We start from the raw sequence: 22,672 nt of genomic DNA, 5'->3' as shown, positions 1-22,672 counted from the left end.
CCAAAGCCCTATATGTTGCTATCACCGTGTGTTCTACAGATCACAATAATGGTTTTCATTTTGCTGCAGATAATTCCCTGTGGCCATGCGCGCACGTGTGTGTATAATGCTACTAAACATTTACTTAAAAGTGTGTAGAATACTAAAATGTACTTATAGTAGTTTCATAGACTGGCTTGCTTCTAATTGTATATGAAAGAATTATGTGATATAGGTTGCTACATATTCTTTGTATTGTAAGTAGACCAACAATTATTTTTACTGATTACTGAAAAAGGCGCTAACCTACAAACAAAATCTCGGACAAAAGTTCCTTTGGGGAGCACGAGTTTCCCTTCTCTGCAATTTAGTGTGCCACTCAATCAGTGAAGTGACCTGTGCTCAAGCCTATTGTTAGAATTTTTATGTTTGGTTGTGAACTGATTACAATGCTCTGCGGGTAACTGACTCCGCTCCTGGATGTTCTTTAATTTCTGCGAGGTAAAATGAATCGCTTGGAGGAACCCAACAAATATTGTAATACCACCTAGAGGAACCAGCGAATACTGTAATAACCAAATCATCTAAAATAAACATAACAAGTTTGTAGATATCTTGATAATGGTATCATGTATTTTTGGGAATAGGCACTCCATGCTCCATGGAGACGTGGAAAATTATGTGCACAAATTATCATCAAACAGTGTGTAATTCTCAACTGCTAAATATACATGACAGATTCTCCCTTTATGTTGTGAGCACCATTCTACGGTAGTGTGTGTAATTCTCAACCGCTAAATATACATGACAGATTCTCCCTTTATGTTGTGAGCACTATTCTACGGTAGTAATCTCCAAGAGCCCAGACAGGGAAGATGTTCCTGTATTGGGCGTAAGTGAGCATAAGGTTGCGGTTGGCAACTCCAATAATGTCCTGTCACGTGAGGAAACATGCCAAAGTTATTCCAAAGCACACTAGCTACTAGGAATTAACTTAGATCTTGTTATTATATTTGTAATCACTAATTAACGGTAAGTTGCAATCAATTAATTGGAGTTTATATCGTTCAATCACTATTTTTTTCTATGGAGATACATTGTCGTACTATTGCTTGCCCTTGCAAGCATAGCACATGGTGCTCATAAAATAAAAGAGAATGACTTACTTGCTGAGGGAACTCTCCATCCTCCGACTGGAAGTTGATAAGAACCGTGGCCGCCCTATGTAAAGGTGCAGGATTTCTTTGACCCTGTTCATTCGGAAAAAAATATGTACTACTGTCAGCATACAAACCAATTCAACACAGAATGATATACTGTGATCTGCACTAATAATGGAGATGTGTACGCGGTTGTGTACAAGTTGCAGTTCACAAGTAGTGTAGCAAATGAATACTATAGGACATGCATGCACTGAATGGATTTAACTAAAAGGCAAGCTTCAAAGGAACAAAATCACCTGTCCGGCATCAATTAGGGCCAACATGGCCCAACTGGTGTTGACCGCGTGAGGCCGGTTGCCTTCAAGATTGGTGTAAACCTATGTTGTAAGTTTATTAAAGCACTCACCGATCACGGTTAATTGGAGTAATTAATACATGAAAGTAGGAGAAAATTTACCATGTTTTGACTGGAGAGGTAACTTTCTCCCCACCCCCCCTAATGGGAGAAGCTCCTTGGATAGCAGAAATTCACATGCTTTTCTGATTGCTTGGCTGTTCTTGTACGTTCTGCCAGCAGCAATCAATCCTCTCACACTAAACCATGTACCATAGGTGAAACAAATAGCCCAGCAGCCATACCTGCAGTACAAAATTAACTGGACAAGTTCAAATGATATAGAGGCTGGGAGTTGAATCTTCCATTATGTAAGAACAAAGAAAGAGAGAAACTTCAGGAGCAAATTTAACGAGAATTCAAACCATGATCCATCGCTCCGTTGGATGCTCTCAATGTAGTCAACTGCCTTTTGGATACAATTTTCTATCTCTTCCATGCGACAATGTTTGGGGTACATTTCTCTAAATAACACTAGACCCTGAATTACTGATGATGTACACTCAACATACCTGTGTGCGACCAAAGATTGAAAATGCATCAAAATTAACACAAAATTAGCAACGGAAATAACTAAGCAAGCAACCAATGGTCAGAGTCCCTTACGAATGCTCGATCATTACATCCCCAAAGCTCTCAGAAGGATTGAGCAACTAAAGAGTATGAAAAACAAATGATCATCATTGCATAGAGGAAACTTATAGCATTATCAATTGATGTAACAAGAATTGTTATACATGAACTTTATATGATAAATTCAACAAAAAATTTCTTCCTCCCCACATACTAGATGAAAAATGTTCCTCCTAGAAGCTTATTCAAACTCACCTCAAGCCATTCATAAGATCTTGTTAGCTCATATGCACCAAAACTACCATCATCGTTCTGCAAAAGGTGTATCGAGTAAGAATTTTAAAACGTACATTATTGTTTCATACCATTCGAGAAATGAGAATATTAATTAGAAAATGTGAGTAATGAGTTGAAACTAGCTACGAAAAAATGAATAAACAAAAGAATGGGTTAGAACTGGGAGGTACTAACCATCAAGACAATAGAATATTGACTGCATCATCAAGCTTGCTTCTTTCCATAGGCTCGCCAACCAATTCAGGAGGAAGCTTAATCAACATCAATATAACCTTAAGAGAAATGCAGTCTTAGCTTATTCATATCAATGCACCATTGATTTAGCTCATGGAATCGGGGCTGCAAGCGAATGGACTTCGAGCGAATTGGTCTAGGCTTAGCTCAGCTCATACAAAAATTTGAGTGAGCATGTCTTAGCACATACATGCTACCAAACACAATGTAGTGTATGCACTCAGCATGCATGGACTCAACATGTATAAGGGGAGAACATCCATGCTAAGCCGGGACTGGCTACCAAACACACTCATAGATAATTTGGATAGAATTGCCCAAATGTATCTTGCGGTCGTCGGCTCCGCTCGATGCAGCGAATCTCAAGCTAAGTTTGCTGCTACGGCCTGCTCAGTTCCCCAGTCTCCTGACTGCTAGTTTGGTTGCGTTGGATTTCCCACTAGAGGGGCTCTATGCCGGCGCCGTGCAGGCCCCGCAGGGCCACCTTTCCCCCTCATCAGCTGCTGCGGTGGTGATGGTTGGCCTTGCTACGTCCACCTCCATCTGCTCGACCACGTGCTATGACAACTAGTCGATGCGGTTGTTGTGGGTTGGTGATGATGCTACTATGCGCTCCGCCTAGCAGTCTCGCCTCCAGTCGGTGGTGGTCCGAGAGAGGCGGTTGTTGGATGAAGTTTATGCTACTACTTCATCCTCCCATCCGCGGCCTCACCTCAAACCATTGGTGGTTTGGGACAACCCTAGGGCATATGGGGGTGGGAATTTGTCGCCTGCCGCGGATCATGGAGACTGGGTTGATGTGCGGGGCTTAGAAGATGTGCCGATGCTACTATGAGAAACCTGGTTGCGAAGACGTCATGTCCGGTGGCCAGTCAGGATGAGATACCACCAATCTCAAGTGGATGGACGCATAGTGCTTTCGTTGTCTCAACAGCAAGCATTTTGCCGCGGCTTGCGAGGAGCCGCTCAAATATTGGCAATCCTACAAGGCTTTCCATCTTGCGAGCAAATGCCCTGGCCTATCGCCAATGCCCTCCTCGTCGGTGCGTTCCTCTAGTCATTGGCTCAGAGCTGAGGTTGGTCGTGGCATGTCGGTCGACCTTGCTTCTAGGATGCATCCGTACATTGAGGCTTTTTGGCACCGTCCCATGGAGATAATTTAGCTTGTCTAGCGGAATGTTCCATCTTCCTCGCTCTCCTGTCGAGCAGGATCTTCTTGTTGCAGTGCTCTTGGTTGAGCTGGGGCATCAATCCGCGACATAGGAATCCTATGCTTGATGAACCAATGATGCCCTCTCCTAGGGTTTTCGCCTACCCTCAACTGTGCCATGGGCTGCTCCACTTGGGGAATGATGTGTGGTTGGCCCATGTTTTCCCGTCGGACGGGAGTGGGGAGTTTGTCGATGCAATGAGCTTGGAGGCTATGTTCTTTCTCCTCTCCAAGGCCTGCTCCTCATCTTCCGATGTGCACTTCCTTGCATGTCTGATTCTTAGTTTAGAGGAGCCGCTTGGTTTCAATATGGAGAGCGAGAGCATGATGGAGGCCTTCAGCAAGCCTGGTATTGTTGTTGAGTCATAGGTTGAGATGAGCAGTGTTATATCTAAAGTGATACATGTTGATGCGCAACCATTATCTGTGGAGGATTTTCCAGGGTTACTTGCGAGGTCCCACACCCTCTTCTTGGGACACCGACGCCTTCGCATATGGAGGTGGATGGGGGCGACAAAGTGGTCGTCTGAAAAAAGAAGAATAAGGCGTGCAACATCCCGGTGACTAAGCACACAGAGTATAGGTTGCTGGAGGTTTTTGGTAAGTTGCAAGAGGTGAGCAAAGTGGAGGTCCCTTAGAAAAATACGAAAGCATACTTGGACATGTACAAAATATCACTTCTACCGCAAGTGATCGCGGCATTAACCACTTTGGTAGGCATCACCAAGAAGTCAAAGGTGGACCTTGCATGACGATTCCCAGATAGTAATGTCGGCACATGACGCTTCCATGCTGAGGCAGAGGTGTGATTCGATATGGATGAGTTCTCTTCGGCCAGTGATGGTCAATTTGTTTGTACTTGAGCCAAACCCAATTGCTTTGGACCTTGGTGCTCTGGTGTCGGGCTCAGACTATGTTCCTTGGGTCTGCATTTGTCTTGTCCCTGTCCCCAGGGTGTCATGCATATTTTGGCCACTTTATACGTAGACGGGGGTATAATTTAGGGGTAGGGTGTTGCACACTTAATTTAACCTAGTTTACATGCATGCATGCCAACCAAGATAAATTTGAAATGTTTGCCTTATAATAATTTTGATTACCAAAGTTGGAAGACATGGACTACCCGAATGGTATTATGCATATTGACTATATGAATCATATTACACAAGGGTATACATGAATGGTATTACACAAAGGTTTTGGATAATACAAAAATCAAGTGGGAGGACTACCTTCAATGCTTCTGCAGTACAGTCTGATACTGGCCACCCATGGTCAGCAGTTGAATGTGTCCATCCACCTTTAGTTATATGATGATACCACTCAATTTGATCTCCAGGAAAATTCACATGAATCTACATGAACATTTAGACATAATTACTACTAAATATTATTCAACAGTTAACCCTTATTGATTAGTGTCCAACAAATACATTATCATGTAGCATTTTGTATATTTACCTGTGAACTTTTTATATAGTCATGGGCAAGTTTTATTGCATGGGGGAACTCTTTTGTCAGGCCAGTAGCAAATATAGCTTGAACTGTCAAAACTGTGTCCCATAGTTGGCTGCCATTGTAAGACTAGAAAGAAGGGTATAAGATTATGAGTAAATTAAGAAGTACACATTATCCTTAGTTATTTCAATGTAAAAACAACTATTTTAGCAATTGGATTGAAATGCATTTGAATTTCTTTCCAAACATGTTTATTTCCTGCCAAACATATGCACTTGTTCATCCCCACTCATACTAGCTTTAATACATGGTCTTCCAAAATAACTACAAGAGAGTCTTGAGTTATCTACTCCCTATCATATCTTATATCTTCTATATGTAAATAGCTAGCTCCCACAAACCTATTTCTCTAGACATGTAAGCATGCCACCTCATCATTCAACATGCAACCCACCTCAACATGCGACCATGCACAAGTAAACGGCTCATCAACATACAAAAATGCATGGTAATTTTTATTTTATTATGATATTTATATTTAACAAATAATTTAGAACTATAAGATAATCAAACACATTAAATAATTTGCATTTTCAATTCTAGTTCTAATATTACTAATCATATTCATGTTCCATACAACCAAATGTCCTTGAAATATGTATTGCAATATATTGCCATACAGCCCCGTCGTTGGAGGGGGCCAAGATGGGTGACCACACAGGGCCCCCAAAAGTTTGGGGCCGAGAATCTTCATGGCATATTATACAACATATACACGTTTAAAGGTGGCTTAACGCTAAAAAAGATGGTTTAATGCCTTAATCCACTGACAGAATCAATGAACCAAAGAAAAAGGACCAACCCACTAGAAAATTAGCCCATGACGCTGCTAACCTTCTGTCAATACCACATGATGCTTCCACTAATTGTCTAGGTAGGTATCCTTTATTCACTGTTCCATCGGTTCGCCACCGCAGCTCCACCGGCGGCTAATCGCCCAGCCGCTAGGACACCATCTGCTTGCACCCGATCGATGATCGCCTACGATTCCACGACCTCTGCCTCCAGTCATCCACTAGTAGATATTGCTAATTGACCAGTAGTACTTGATTAATTTGAACCCCCCGAAGGCTAAATTAGGTCGGGGCTCGGGACAGTTATTTATCCATGGGGCTAGGTCTTGCTAATTTATTTATTTGTTGACAGGGCTAGATCGGTTGTCCGTGATTTTATTTATTTTCACAAACTAGGCTGTTTCATCTTTGAATATGATTGAAGAATTCATTTTAAGGAATACTAGATGGATGCTTCTTTTCGCTAGAACATGAGGTTAGTTTATTGTTTTAGTACCCCTTTACCGTGTTTAAGTATTAGTATTTGAAATATATCTAAACACTGTGCAAAATAAAACAGATGCAAAATTATATAATACAGTGACAATATGCATTTATTATATTATTTTTTTGTTATATGATTCTTTTAGAATTTTGGACCCCTGTTTTCCCCCTGGGGCCTCGAATTTCTAGAGACGACCATGTTCCCACAACAATTTGTGAGGTATCAGATAGTATACTTAAGTAGTTTATTCCCACTACCTCTTTGTCGCAACATGCGCACATACCACCTTAACAAAGGCCCACCACAACTTGCATGGGAAACAAATTCCCATTATATTATGCTTCTTATATTCAATAAATATTTTTTAACTACACATATAATATATATTACCCACAAACGATATAATATGAATTTATATTTTAGTTCATATATTATTAATCTAAATATTCATATTCATGTTTCATACAACCAAATCTCATTGAATATGTTTCAAATAATTCTCTCAATAATGAGGGGGCTATCATCTAGTGTTTTCAAAATTGGTAACACCTTAATCTTCGCTTCAAAATACATTCTATATGAAAACGTGAAGTGAGTAAACGACCAACATATTGTTTTTTCAAACCCGTAGCAGAAACTATGTCTTTTATAGAGGAGAAATATGCACTAAAATTCAAGAAGAGAGGTCTTGAACATTGTTGGAATCTAAATACACTCCCTCAGCCAAGTGAGTGGGGCCAATTCATAGTATCATAAAGGTTCGTTGAGCATTGGCGTGTTGTGGCATGTATGGATATATTTGAAGTAAAAGAGACATCATAGATATTATTTTGATTCAAATTATGTATATCAACTTGTCTTCCAATTTTTGCCTCCAGCTCAGTTAAAGCTATTAATAGATGCCCATATGAGTTATTTTTTAATGAAATGCAGAAGAGCTCGTAAACACCTTCAGCTTCATGCCGTCTTTGGCGACCCATAAGAAATCGTATATTCTTTCAATATGGAGTTTGAATGCCTCTGAGTTTGGATCTTCTACCCAGCAACAAATCATATTCAACATCTGCTTAGAAATTCCTAGTAGTCAGTTGAAACAAATTATGAAAGAAACAAATTTACTTTATAAGTAGTGAATGGATTTAATAAAGTTAAATCAACTATAGGAGCCATTTGGATGTTGGACCTATTTAAGGAAAACAATGATGCAAAAATTACTCAAAGTAACCCCTCCTTTACCTTATTTAGAGGACCAATGCATATGTATTGAGTTGTTTCATCCTCGTACTTTATATGTTTCATGACATTGTCCAGAGCTTTCTCCCGCAAATTGCTACCAGGCCAGTGCATAAATATTGGTTCACCAACTTTCTTGAGAGTAGCCGATACGATATCTTTCAATGCTGAATGGGAATAATAGAGATCTTCCTGGAATGCAACCAAAATCAATATTTCAGTTCACAAGATATTTGAAAGCTATAGTCATGATTATAGAAAGCCTTTGGTTTCATACTTCTATTCCTTTATATGAGGTTTAATAATATTCATACTGTTCCATTAATCCACACCAAAACTAAATTTCATCCTTCGATGTGATGGACACCATCGATGGAGAATATTGCTTACGGAGGGGAGCTATATGTTGGATCTCTCGCGGAAGAATCACTGATGGTGTAGCAACGTTTGGATATAAAAAGGTTTGGTTATGATTGGTTCCTTATGTTATGGTTCCTAATAGCAAAAAATGGAGAAAACCATGAAACTAGAATACATTATTTTGTTGAAATAACCTTTCCACTTCATTGAAAGGAACACATGAAAAGGTATAACTACAGAAATTTTACTTTGATTTCTGTTTTGTTGGAAAATCACAGGAATTCTATGAACTAGTTAGACCTCGTTGTATAATTTCTATTCACGAAGAATGAGGCTAGGGTTTCTTGATTATGATTTTACTGTGGTTATCAGGAGTCTTGTGTTTATCATGATTCAAGAATAAGACACTAAAGTCTTAAAATTCTAATGTTTTGCAAACCTCTAATTTTCCCAGGAATGCATGTCATATTCTAGCCTTTTGGTTGGTAATACAATTATAGAATCATGTGGATCAAATAGTTCAATAATTTATTACCATTAAACCTATATAGGCTTAAGATTCGGGCGTGTGCTGCAAGAGGGAAAGGGTACGACGATGTGTTTATTCGAAGCATGATCAGAGGTTGGCATTTCTAGCACATCTACAGTATGTACAAGATGTCTTGCATGTGCCCTTTCTGGCCTCTTGGGGCCATCTCCTGCATGTCGATTAGACCATGACCGCATACATGCTAATTGGTGAGATCGAGGTCACTCGGGCATGATGATGACGTCTTTGAAGGTGATGTGATGTTGGCGATTGGTGGCTACTATCAACTTTCTATCTTCTCGAAATAGGAGCGACCCAATTATGACCTTCTTTGTAGAGATGGCTTCTCACTTCCTCTGCCCGAGGTTTTAGTAGGCATGCAGTGTCATTAGTTTATATTTGGATGGCATCAAGGACAGTGTTTGTTAGTTAATTTGAAATTAGTTGTAATGCTTTCTAGTGATTGTGGGTCTTTTTATGTTGTAGATGTTCAGTCTTAGTGGTCTTTAATCACAATCTTTGCATTTACTAAAAACAAACCTTCTGGATTGTACGTGATGGTACGGTAGGTTTCTCAAGTTCACCAATTCAGCCTCGTGCACCTACATTAGCGTTTCACACGCTGCCCTTTTGTCAAGCGTTAAGTTTAAGCTTTATTCATGTAGTGTATTCCAGACTATATCCAACATAATGATTCCACAACAAACTGGAATACCTAGAGTTTGTACAAAATTACCTCAAATAACAAGCGGAGCAAAGAATTGATAGAATAGTTGAAGTGAGTATTAGTGATACCTTGGCACACCCATTGCAAGCCTTGTCCCAGTTAATCTCATCGTATGGTACGTTGTAGAGCTCTTTCCTCAAGTCTAGTACAATTGATGTTGTAGTGCCAACGAACCTCTTCCCGTATAGGTATGACATGGGCAAATATACCAAACGAGAATGACACCACATGCGCCCTGATTAAATAACAAGGATGAGTCTAGTATATGTATTTGGTACTCCATGCATTATTTTCTATTCCCTTGTTTGTACATAGTTAACATCAGTAATTGTTGAACTATATCCTATAAAATTCTATGAAATACATGTAAGATGGTTGCAGTACTTCCACCAAAAAAACAATTAAGTGGTTAGTTTTCAAAATAAATAAATAAAATATAGTTCGTGCATATGCATGTATATTTGACTGTTTATAAGATAATTCATAATAATAAACAAGGATGTGGAGTGGAGAGAATTTTGTGACAAAATTCAGTTGTGTATCTATTGCTCTGACATCACTAATGAGATATACTCTTATCCTGAATATTTCGTTTATTAGTGAGAATTATCTGATATTTTTCTGAAAGCTTTACATCCGAGTTTTTGGAGTTTGCAATGATGTATGGACCACTTATCATCATGAGTACCCTTAATTTGCAGGCAACGTAAATATGGTGGATTGAGCGCGGTTGTGTGAGGTGAAATGAATGGAGATTCCATTTCCATGATCCATTTTTTAGCACAACTTTAAATACTGTTCACTAATTCATTATGAAACTAAGAATGGCTGCATGCACCATTATGATGCAGAGACAGGGACTATCTTCTTTTTCAAGGAAAAAGTCAAATTAAAAACTTATTTTGAAAGTAAAATAATGAGATTATTCTGGTAGAACCAATCTAGGGAGCTATTTTAAAAAAAAACCCGCATGTTATACATTATGTAAAAAGTATGAGAGGGAGTAGTAAGAAAGTGTGATGCTAGATAAGAGAGTCTAAATAATGAATTCAGCTACATATTACATACATTATGCTTCCTAATTTTTAATGCCTCACGATCAATTTAATTAGGTTTTCCGTTTGGAATTGGGTCACTCGATTTTAATCGGGTCAACAATTTCTCAAGGAGCTCTCTCATTAAATTCTTTTAATTTACCATGCTTGTTAATTTTGAACTCTCGCATTCCATTAAGATATACAATTTTGGAGTTGGTTCACATTTTGACCAGGTCAACCATTATTTAAATCAATTGGCAGCAACCGGCCTATTAAAACATATCAATCCCATGCACCCTCACACCACCTAGAAACAAGAAGCGTCAACAAGTGATACTGTAGCACCAGTATAGTACATGCACTCACAAACGCATAAAATCTCCCCACATAAATATGGGTGGATTAGCAAATAACACAAAATCTCACCACGAAATGCCCACCGAAACACCATATTTTAAATAAAGAAAACACAACCCATCATCTCCCCTACTCGTGAAACCAAATATTCCCTCGGTTCCAGAATACAAGGTGTATTAATTTTTTGAAAAGTAAAATTTCTTTTATTTTGGCCAAGTTCAGAGCCAAAAATATCGGTATCCACAATACTAAATAAATAAAATATGAAAATTCATTTAATGATGAATGTTGTAATACCGATTTGATATTATGGATATTGATATATTTCTCTATAAATTTGATCAAACTTAAAAGGTTTGACTTTTCAAAAAACTAATTCACATTATATTTTGAAAGAGAGAGAGTAAAAAAATTATGAAAATTCAACAACACGAACGGCGCAGCAAAGCACACCCAACTCTTCTAGTAAATGAAGAAACTGAAGTTGGAGGCCCAAACCTGGATGAATTGGCAAGAAATAGGGTACCATCCATAGTTCTGGTGGCAATGGATTGTTCCCCGACCAATCATATACTCCCAGGACCTTGAGCAAGAAGTTAGGGAAATATAAGACAAGGAATCCCTCTAGGTTGAAAATCCAACAACATATGTACTCCATTCCCTTTTGGGATGAAGGATATGAGGCTGCCCAATATATGTACTCCATTCCGTTTCAAGACCAACTGCAAAAATAAGTGTGTATGTACATATGTACTTTGGACATCCTATTATGTTCTATACGTACCGAAAGAAAGAATTTTCCCCAAGATGGTGTTAAAGTTGCTCCTCCATGGTCCAAGATCCAACTCCGAGCTTGCAGCATGGGTCCATGTGAATCCAGCCCCTCCCCTAGCAATCTCAAAGCAACATAGTTCATGTCAGAACAGAACATTGTGCTTGTCCCCTCGATGTGCAGTCCCCAGCCCCCATCTTCATTCTGCACTCTTGATAATTAATATCAGAAAATACAAGGCATCTTTAATTATAGTTTTAGTCAAAGTTGTTCATTAGGCATTCATACGTGCCTGGTGATTGTAGAGATATCGCCGAATCTCTTTTTGATGTTCAGATGTCAACACAGTAGTCAGTGATCCAGTCACATACAATGCTATAATCTGAAAAAATGGCTGATGGGAGTGAAAACAGGAAAATAACATCTACTCCTCTGCTCTTATATTTCTTTACGGAAGGAGCATTTATGTATGAAGATGATAATAGATAAGAAAAAGATTGTTCTTGGTAAATGAGAAAGCGAAAGTACTACCAAGCTGGGCAAGAGAAATAAAGTGCCAGCAGTGGCCATCATCTGCCTGCAGCGTGGAATAGCGGCTGATGGCCCTCTTTAAAGATATCAAGACGGCCTCTTGTGTGGCATAGCCATGCTGCTCAAGCTTGATGGGATCAGGAAGGTTCGTCTTGAGGCCGTTTGACTTGGACAACTGCATGACATAAAATATGGCTAGTCAAAGTTGCGGTCAAGTTTTCAGCTAAACAGAATGAGCAATGGTACTTCTAGCTATTATATATTCGTAGGAAGCACATATACACATTTATTTGGACTGTACATATACTAGTACAATTTCATTGCGACCATCTCTGTTGATGCTGTTGGATGGGGCAGTCCGGTGAGCCCTCTGTGGCGACACGTACGTCTAACATGTCCATTTACTAAGAAGACTAGACCCGTAAGGGTTTCATTTTTCTGGGTTTTTTGACTTTTTTTACAGGGTCGTGGTAAAATGACGCGTGTAACTGTGACTGAACGATCTGCATAAGACACCTCCTGATTTTCTGGATCGTTCTGGCATGCACGTGCATATTTTTTTATCTGTTGTTGCCTATCAAGTTTCCTCTAGAAAACTCTGTACAGATCTTCACCGTTCTGTGCCTTCTATAAAACAATCCGCTCCACCTCTGCCTCTCCCCAGTCGCCCCCCTCCCTCCTATGGCCGCCAAGCCCGTCCGGCCCAGCCATGAAGCCGGTCTCTACTCCACATCAGCCATGGATTCCCGCGCCCCGCATCGCCTGTCTGGTGCCTCGCTTCCCGGCGCTGTCCCTGCCCAAGAGCTCCGTGTGGAAGCAGCTTCCTCCCTCCTCCTCCCCAGCGGCGCCTCGCACGTCAACGTGCGGTCCCCATGGATGAAGACCACCGGCCCATGCTTGACGGCGTCGCCAAGAGCAAGCCCGCTCCCGCCCCTGGATCCCTCCTCCGACTTCCTCAATCCTTCCGGAACATCTCCCTTGCCGCCGCCGCCTCATCGGTCAGATCTCTCTCTCTCTCTCTCTCTCTCTCTCTCTCTCTCTCTCTCTCTCTCTCTCTCTCTCTCTCTCTCACTCAGTGTCTGGTGATGATTGTTCTGTGATGCGTGCTCCTACTTGCGCACCGCTGATATGTGAGAGATTTGAGAGTATATGGCTGGGATGAGGATTACTACTATGTTGTCGATGATCTGATTTGTGTGATGCTGTTTGGATGAAGAAGAAAATGACAGTGTTGTTGCTGCAAAGAGTTCTATAGCCATCATATGGCCTAATTTTTCTGCTGCATGTTGCTTTTGGCATAAAAGATGTTCAACTATTCATTGACGGCATACATTAAGAGTAATTTATGTACTGATTTGTTCCTTTCTTTTTATTTTTTACTCTTAAGAGAAATCATGCTCATGGAGAGTACATGTACAATAGAGATTGTATGGGGATAAATAGTTCTGTGATCAGAGCATTTGATTTACATGCAGAAACAATATTCCTTAATTGTTGATTTTGTTTCAGCTACCAAATTTATATAACTTTACAATTTAAAAAAGTGGTTCAATTCTTCCACTGAACTGAAAAAACTGTGGTAGCAAGATGACAACAAGGGAAAGATTTTTTTTTGATTTGTGTGCATAGTTTCCGAAGTGCCTTTTTTGCAATTCTTAAGATTAGCCATGCATAGCTGATGATTGTCACTTGTCTGATCTGTGTGCATAGTTTTAGAAGTGCCTTCATTGTAACTCTTAAGATTAGTCGTAGCTGATGATTGTCACTGAATAAATTATTTGTTTGTTTTCCATGACGTAAATGTAGATTGCGTTGTCTTTCTGTATCACATCATCCGATCTGTCTTGCTGTCTGGCATTGACATAATTGCCTCCAAATTAACAAGCTATTAGTTATTAATCATGTGATGCATGCCCCTTGACAAGTATATGTACACACCCTGTTAGTCCCTAGCTATAGGAGCATACCCCGCTCTATCTGCATTATTTGGTTTCGAACAGCAAGCTGCTAGGCTCTGTAAATTCATAGAGAAGATTACTTCTGATATTCAATTATTACCTTCCCTTACTACCGAGTTGTAGTTCTTTGGCCAATGTGTAGTCATCACCTTGTAGCAACTGGACCTGTTTCTGTCTTCCATCTCTCTGTAATTTCTTTTCAATCCAATGGTAGAGTGTGTGCCATTATAGCTAAATAAGTAATGTTCATCTTTTCTGGAATCATTGATCAGTTTATTATTCATCAATTGATCCTGTACTTAGCTCGCCTTGCTGTGTACTGGATATGTTCAAGAATTAGAAGATAATCATGATAAAGCTTTTCAGTAGAATAAGAGCTTGGTTTTTTGATTTAGTACACATTATTAATACTTGATATATTTATAAATAACTGGAGGGGTTTAGTTATATGAAAATTTCACTTTGTAAGGCTATTTTTTGCATTTCGGTTTGGGGCCCAGAATTCCTGGAGGCAGCCCTATGGCGTGAAGCCATTAACTGCGGATGCGCTCCTTTTCGTGGTTGTGTTGCCACAGCCAGCATCCCTCCACGTCGAGTCATGCCATCACTGGGAATAGCGCAAGCCGCTGCTGTTCTTCATGTTGAGCTCGCTCTGCTTCAGGTCATGATAGCCATCCACGGAAACACTGCCGCCCATCGTACATGTTTCCCCAGCAACTAACTCTTGATCGAACTCCTGGCCAGCTCAACCTCTGACCACCGCAATAAGAATATGTAAGCAGCTATACCATCCTCAAAAAACTGAATTGGAAGAGATATTGAATGTTTTAGCCTTGTTATAGTCTGAGCTCATCCTACATGCAAGTGTGGAAGGAAGAACACGGATATATATATGTGCATTTTATGTTGTATATACTTTTCTATGGATGTTTTAGTCTTGTGGTTTTCTCTCCTTGGATTTTGACATTGTTTCAATCTCTTGCTGTCTGGCTGAAGAGTAAGAGTTCAAGGTTTTGAAGGTGAAGTGTATGGTGCCATTTTCATGTGGAGCATTAGAAACTTGTTTTTCAGCAATGATTTTTCCAATGGAGAAGGTAAATGAGTTGGACCCTGACCCTTAGGACAAATATATAAAATAGATCACGTGAATCAAATCTTGCTTGATTTATTATGTAGTTGCATCCTTTAGTTAGTATTGCTTCTCTGTGCTTGCTCTGGAATTGCTACTTTCTTTCTAAAAGTATCCTAAAAATGACCACTTCATTGTGTTGTCAAAAACTTAACATTAATTCTTCACGCTTCCTTTTATTTGGCTCATGGTATAGCTCCTCACAAATTCTTATGGCGGTGGATTATAAGATAGAAATCTTAACAGTAGAGTGTGCTTCTGAATTTTTGTTTTTTGTATTCAGGTTCATCGGAACAAAATTATACCTAATGTTGTTTCTGTTCTATGCAGGTGTACACATCAAGTTCTATGATTTCTGGCTCCGCTGGTCCTCTAAGAAATATATCAGTTTGACAGGACTAATTGTATTACATGATGATGAGTCAAGGATTTGAGACAAAATGGTAGATTGCTCTTGACTTCTGTCCACTCCCGAGTTAGTTGCAACTTTACATCATTAATTTGCACGCATCTAATTTACTGCCACAGTCATCATTTCGATTGCTCCGTTGGACTAGACACCATTCTTGCCATGTCTGAAGTGTAATAATTTGAAGATGGAATGCTGCAATTTTCATGCTGTATATTTTGTGTAAGTCTACAAAATGGTTGTATACGAATCTGCACTTTTGGACTAAAACCAGTTTTACCTGGTCATTTTAAGGATTGGTTCGGAGCTTCTCCGGAGAAAGAAATCCCACCTGAACTTTTGGTTCTCAAAGACCAGTTTGGATGTGTTCTTCCTATAGGACGACTCTGAATGCATCATGATATGTTGTAGTTTTTGTTTTGTCCTACAATGTGGTTTGTGGTTTGGAACTGTATCCATCTCAAAAGTTAATTATAGCAGTTTTCGAATACAAGATTCATTATTTGCATTAAGGAACATGTACTCCTCCGTAAGTAGTGTTATGGTATAGAATGTGTGCCAATCATACCCTTGTCCTTTTCCCACCTAATAATGCCATCATTGACGATGCAATTTTTAACCCCGTTAGAATGCATGAAATCTGCTTATGCTCTCTTTGATTGTGTAGAGGATCCTACGGGTGTGTCAATGCTATGTGACTATAGGCTTCAGGAGTTGTTTGGCATGTCAATGCTATGTGATTCCAGGCTTCAGGAGTTGTTTGGCCGCGAGAGAATACCTGCTTCGGGAGTGTCAGACTTGCTTCCTCACGAATACTTGTTGAATTCACTTCAGGCGTTGGTACTTAGTAATGATTAAGGCTCCATATTTTTTAATGATGCACAATTATATTTCACAGATTAACTCGCTTGCCATCCATGCAGATCTAGATTGCAGGGGTGCAATGTTGTTCTTGCAAAATGGACAGTGTAGATTATGCCATCCCTTTCTAGATTGTGAACTATGTCAGACAAGGATAGGATTAGTTTTGGTGGTCTGTAGCTCGCTATGTATAATGAGTACTTCGGTTAACTGAGTGTCAGATTGTGTAAAGTTAAGCTTCATATTTGAGTGACAGATTGATTTCTTTTTATTTTCTGATGAAATGTTCAGCCTTCACTAAACTGATGTGTGTAGGCCTTGGAAAACTGAAGGGAGGAACTGGGCTCAACTCTGTATCACTACATCAGAAAGACCTCATGACATCGTACATCAGCGAGACAATTCATGCTATTGTAATGTAAAAACTCTATCTAGAAACTACTATTGCACAACTGCTCTCTCACTCATTGCAAAAACACAAACATGCAAAATGTACAACGATTCTCATATAAGTACTACATAGAAACAAACCCCAGCGAATCACTGGAGCGGCGGCGTGCCGCCGCGCACTACTCGCTAGTTTTCTTTAGGAAAGGAGGTTGAAACCCCTTGGATTGCACACAACCATATATAGATGATCTTAGTCCCAACTGCAGTAAAAAGTAAAAAGTAATGCATGGTGAAGTTTGACCGATTTCTTTTGAAGTGGAACACGTTCCCAATCATATATAGGTGAAGTTTAACACGGTCCTGATTTTCGTCAAGCCCTCCTAATTGCATACACATGGTAGCAGCGTATGTGAAAGAAAGAAAGAGTGCAACTAAGGAGACCTGCATGCGCATGAGAAGGTCGGAGCTGTTCTTCATCTGGTACCGGCGGCTGGTGAAGTCCCGGCGGGCGGCTTCCACAGCGGCGACCTCCTCGGGGTCGTCCGCGGCAGGATCAAACTTCCATACCTCCCGGCCGACGTGGCCGCTGGTGGTACGCAGCAGTGGGTTGCCATCACCCTCCCCGATCTTTAGCCTCCACATCTCTCTCTCTCTCTCTCTCTCTCTCTCTCTCTCTCTCTCTCTCTCTCTCTCTCTTTCTCCCCCTCTCTCTCTCTCTCCCTCTCTCTCTCTCCCTCTCAGAGATAAATTAGTTTGGTAGCTGGCAATCCCTTGCAGAGTATATATAGATAGGAGAATCGCCTTAGCAAGAAGCCTGCTAGATTGAGTACTATCAAGGTAGTGTTAGACTATGTATAGCTTCTGTACCTATGTACGTATATGGTACATATTGTAACACAACCATTATATATAATGAGATAAGCCACCCTAGCGGGATGTGCTAGTTCCCCAAAACTTATTGTCTTACATGGTATCACGCTAGGTTACGATCGCTTCCGCTTTTAAACCCTAATACCCGCACCGCCGCCGCAGCCGCCGCCGCCTTCACCGCCGCCGCCGCGCCACCGATCGCGCCGCCGCCATGTCGAGCGCCGCCACCACCGGTTCCACTGCTGCGGGCTTCCTCCCGGCTTCTCTTGCGGCTCTGCTCAACCTCCCGCTCGATGCCGTCTCTGTTCCGGCTCCGATCGGGACAAGGAGCATCGGCTCCGTCTTCTCCACGCCGCCGGCGCCCTCGCTTGGGCGTGACCTCGTGGTCCACACCGCGGCGCCGCCGTCCGCTGCGGACTCCGCAGGCGTCATCCCGCCGCTCCTGCCGCAAGCGGATCACACTGCCCCGCTGGCGGGGTTGGCGGCGTCCGCCCCGGCCGCGGGCCTTTCTTTCAGTCGCTTGGGATAGCTCATCGTTTAGCATGTCCACATACACATCAGCAGAATGGTTCAGTCGAACGTAAGCATCGTCATATTGTTGAAGCTGGTCTTACTCTTTTGGCCCATGCATCTGTTCCGTTTCGGTTTTGGAGTGATGCTTTCACCACTGCATGCTTTCTCATCAACCGTACTCCTACTCGTGTTTTAAACATGAAGACTCCCATTGAGGTTCTCCTTAATGAACAACCTGATTATACCTTTCTCAAGGTATTTGGGTGTGCTTGTTGGCCGCATCTTCGTCCATATAACAAGCGCAAGCTTGAGTTTCGTTCTAAGAAGTGTGTTTTTCTTGGCTATAGCTCTCTTCATAAAGGTTACAAATGTCTTCATGTTCCCACTAATCATGTCTATATATCTCGGGACGCCGTGTTTGATGAGCATGTTTTTCCCTTTGCCAACCTTCCTGTGTCCACTGTCGAACCACCATCCCTGCATTCATCCTCTGTTGCTTCTGACCAATTTGATGATGTTGCATACTCTCCTTTGCTGTTACCTAACCATGGTGTAGGAACCGGACGTGGAGCTCGTTTGGAGCTGTTGGAGGATTCACCATCATCATCGTCGTCTTCTGGTGGGCACGTCGATCGCCCTATGTTGCATGGCATCGATTCGCGTGCCCATGCATGGTCACCCGACGAGCCCGTCGCGCCGAGCATCTCCACTGCTCGGTCCGTTTCGCCAGCGGCCGCCGAGTCGCCCGCGGCTCGGCCCGTCACGCCGTCTTCGCCTGCGGCTCGGCCCGTCACGCCGTCTTCGCCCGCGGCTCGGGTCCTCACGTCGCCTTCATCAGCGGATCGGCCCGCGACACCGGCCGCGCCCCGGCCCACTATGCCGAGCTCGCCATCGGCCCGGTCTGTTATGCCGGAGTCGCCAGCTGCTTCGTCTGCTCTGCCGGTTTCGCCGGTGGGTCGGCCTTCTTCGCCAACCGAGTCCGAGGCTACCGTGACTGGCTCCTCGTCACCGGCTGACTCGTCAACGTCGCCGTCCTCTAGCCCGTTGCAGGCTGCTCCGTCGACCTCGGTGGTTCCTATGTCCCGACCACATACACGCAGTCGCAGTGGCATTTTCAAACCTAAGGAACGTAAGGATGGTACGGTTGCTTGGTTGGCTGCTTGTTTGGCTGCTGCTGTTGCGGATCCATCTTCTGAGCCTCGCTCATATCAGGCTGCCCTGCGCATTCCACATTGGCGAGAGGCTATGGAGCAGGAGTTTCATGCTCTTCTTCGTAACAAGACATGGACTCTCGTTCCTCCACCACCACGGGTAAATGTTATTGACTCAAAATGGGTATTCAAAGTGAAGAAGCATTCGGATGGATCTATTGAGCGTTACAAAGCGCGACTTGTTGCTCGCGGTTTTCGGCAGCGTCATGGTCTTGACTATGAGGACACCTTCAGTCCTGTCGTCAAGCCTACCACTATTCGGCTTCTTCTCTCCATTGCTGTTTCTCGTGGTTGGTCACTTCGTCAACTTGATGTGCAGAATGCTTTTCTACATGGATTTTTGGAGGAAGAGGTTTATATGAAACAGCCGCCTGGTTTCTCTGATCCTGATCATCCTGACTATATCTGTCGTCTTTCCAAAGCACTATATGGTTTGAAGCAAGCTCCTCGTGCCTGGCATGCCCGCCTTGCCTCTGCCCTTCGTGCTCATGGGTTTGTGCCGTCTACTGCTGACACTTCGTTATTTCTGCTACAGAAGCCAGAAGTCATTATGTATCTTTTGGTATATGTCGATGATATTATCCTTGTCAGCTCTTCTCAGTATGCTGCTGATGCTCTTGTCTGCTCTCTTGGTGCTGATTTTGCGGTCAAAGATCTTGGGAAGCTTCACTACTTTATTGGAGTTGAGGTCACTCCTCGTGCTACTGGTCTTGTCCTTACGCAGAAGAAGTACTCCTTGGAGTTGTTACAGAGAGCTGGCATGCTGAAGTGCAAACCGACCACCACACCCATGTCGTCTACCGACAAGATAACAGCTGTTGATGGTGAGCTTTTGTCTCCTGCGGATGCCACAGAGTACAGGAGCATTGTTGGTGGACTTCAGTACTTGACGATCACGAGACCAGATATCTCTTATGCTGTTAACAGGGTTTGTCAGTATCTTCAGGCTCCCGGAGATACTCATTGGGCTGCTGTTAAACGCATTCTTCGTTATGTTCAGTTCACCCTGACATTTGGTATGCATATTCGGCCGACTTCCTCTCAGGTCCTTTCGGCCTTCTCTGCTGCAGATTGGGCTGGTAGCCCAGATGACAGGCGATCCACGGGGGGTTATGCAGTATTCTTTGGCTCTAATTTGATCGCCTGGAGTGCTCGGAAACAGGCTACTGTGTCACGTAGCAGTACTGAAGCTGAGTACAAGGCTGTGGCTAATGCTACTGCAGAGATTATTTGGGTGCAGTCTTTGCTTCAGGAGTTGGGTTTGTCTCAACCACAGCCTCCTATTCTTTGGTGTGATAACATAGGTGCTACATACCTTTCTGCAAATCCAGTATTTCATGCCCGAATGAAACACATTGAAGTTGACTATCACTTTGTACGGGAACGTGTATCACAGAAGCAACTCCAGATCAAGTTTATCTCATCTAAGGATCAACTTGCAGACATCTTCACTAAGCCTTTACCGCTGCCACAGTTTGAGGCTTGTAGGCGCAATCTTACCCTTCTCAGTTCTTTAGAAAGTGGCTAAGATTGAGGGAGGGTGTTAGACTATGTATAGCTTCTGTACCTATGTACGTATATGGTACATATTGTAACACAACCATTATATATAATGAGATAAGCCACCCTAGAGGGGTGTGCTGGTTCCCCAAAACTTATTGTCTTACAGCTAGTATCCACCTACGGTTGTACAGCCTAGCTTGTCGCGAGAGGCTTGATAGTATTATATGTGGGGTCTGTCTATGACATATATGGATGAAACTACATTATATCTCATCTAAGATGATATCATCCTATAATGTGGTTTCGTTTTCTTATTACTCATCCTTTTCCCTTGAGCCAATGCTAGGCACCGGTCGACACAGACCGTTAGATCAAGCTGTTCTGGTGCGCTGATCTTATGGAGCCTTAACACAACGACTTACCGACTCTCTGGTACAACAATGTTTGCTTGACTCTGACAAAGGAGGGGCAATGACGACGCGCACCTTCGGCTCGCTCCAGTGCTTGTAGTCGTCGCTAGGTCGTCTACGGACCTAGATGTAAACTTTACTTTTAATGTTTTTTGTACTACCTTAACAGTTGATGAACATATTGGAAGCTTTATAAAAAAAACACAGACCTAAGGAAAAAGAGAATGAGTCCGACGTCTGCAAAAAAGTGCATGCTGCACATATACTTTCCTAGATGGGCTCTAATTAAATGGGATTGATGGAACGATTAGCCATGGGCCATGGCATAACTAAAAACAAGGACCAATTAATTGTTGGATTGAGAAATTGGTGGCACATAATTCATAATAGGGTTGCATTAATTGTGGGATTAAGAGACCGTTAAAATTGGTGGTGAGCACTAAAAGCCAGATTCATGTGAGGGGGTTTGAGCAACCCGATTAAATCGGTCATGCATCGATAGTCAGAGCTAAAATCGGATTGCATGGGAAAATATTTCAAAAGGGGATGCAAATCTTGGGATTTAAAGCCAATATTTTTTTGAGAAATTAAAGGTGGACTTTGTACATCTCCATTGATTGGGTCATTTAATAATCATGGGAGGTAAACCAAAATTTCATGGGTGAGATCTGAAAAGGTAGATAGAAGATTAAGTTAAGGTTGGTCGTAATGGTAGTATCATTGGGGGTATCATGCATGTCAACTAGATTTTTTAGATGATGTGGCACATAATTAAATGAGGAAAGAGAGGATATGGTATCATATCATGCTACCGTATCATACTAAATGTTGCATTACTTTGTGTCATGCATGGTAATTAATAACGTAACCCAAGATACCAACTTATGATATTATGCATTACGAAATTGGTATTATACACTAGTATCATATGCATGATACTAGTATATGATACTCTCCATTACAACTAGCCTAATGAACAAAAAACTAATGTATATTTTAATATACAATAATACTTTTTACATTTTATTGGGAGACAGAGAAATTAAAGGTAGACTTTGCAGTTTGCACGCATACATTATATTTTTCAAACACAGTACAAACACAGATGCTTATATATACGCACATCCAACTAGCCCTATGAACACACATGCGCAGCGCCTCCAATATACTAAGTCGAGAAATAATCTTGAGATTGAGGAAATTCATCACAGGCGTCTCTGTAGCTG

At 41.7% G+C, this 22,672-nt stretch overlaps 1 protein-coding gene and 1 pseudogene across 3 annotated transcripts; one reads left to right on the top strand and one right to left on the bottom strand.

Annotated features, from left to right (window-relative positions):
- Positions 1 to 799: 799 nt before the first annotated feature.
- Positions 800 to 17,581, bottom strand: LOC123110061 (cycloartenol synthase-like; annotated as a pseudogene).
- On the top strand, positions 12,836 to 16,606 carry LOC123110062 (uncharacterized). Of its 3 annotated transcripts, none has more exons than XM_044530468.1 (4): positions 12,836 to 13,190; positions 15,147 to 15,244; positions 15,610 to 15,722; positions 16,356 to 16,606. In XM_044530468.1, the coding sequence occupies exons 1-3, from the start codon at positions 12,874 to 12,876 to the stop codon at positions 15,711 to 15,713; spliced, it is 519 nt and encodes a 172-aa protein (XP_044386403.1). In that variant the 5' UTR covers positions 12,836 to 12,873; the 3' UTR covers positions 15,714 to 15,722; positions 16,356 to 16,606. The 3 variants fall into 3 exon arrangements, with proteins under 3 accessions (XP_044386403.1, XP_044386404.1, XP_044386402.1); XM_044530469.1 differs by lacking the exon at positions 16,356 to 16,606 and adding an exon at positions 15,983 to 16,034; XM_044530467.1 differs by lacking the exon at positions 16,356 to 16,606 and having other exon boundaries at positions 15,610 to 15,958.
- Positions 17,582 to 22,672: the final 5,091 nt, after the last annotated feature.

This window comes from Triticum aestivum, chromosome 5B, assembly GCF_018294505.1.
Source record: "Triticum aestivum cultivar Chinese Spring chromosome 5B, IWGSC CS RefSeq v2.1, whole genome shotgun sequence".
NCBI classification, from domain to species: domain Eukaryota; kingdom Viridiplantae; phylum Streptophyta; class Magnoliopsida; order Poales; family Poaceae; genus Triticum; species Triticum aestivum.
This window is presented reverse-complemented; position numbering and strand designations above follow the sequence as displayed.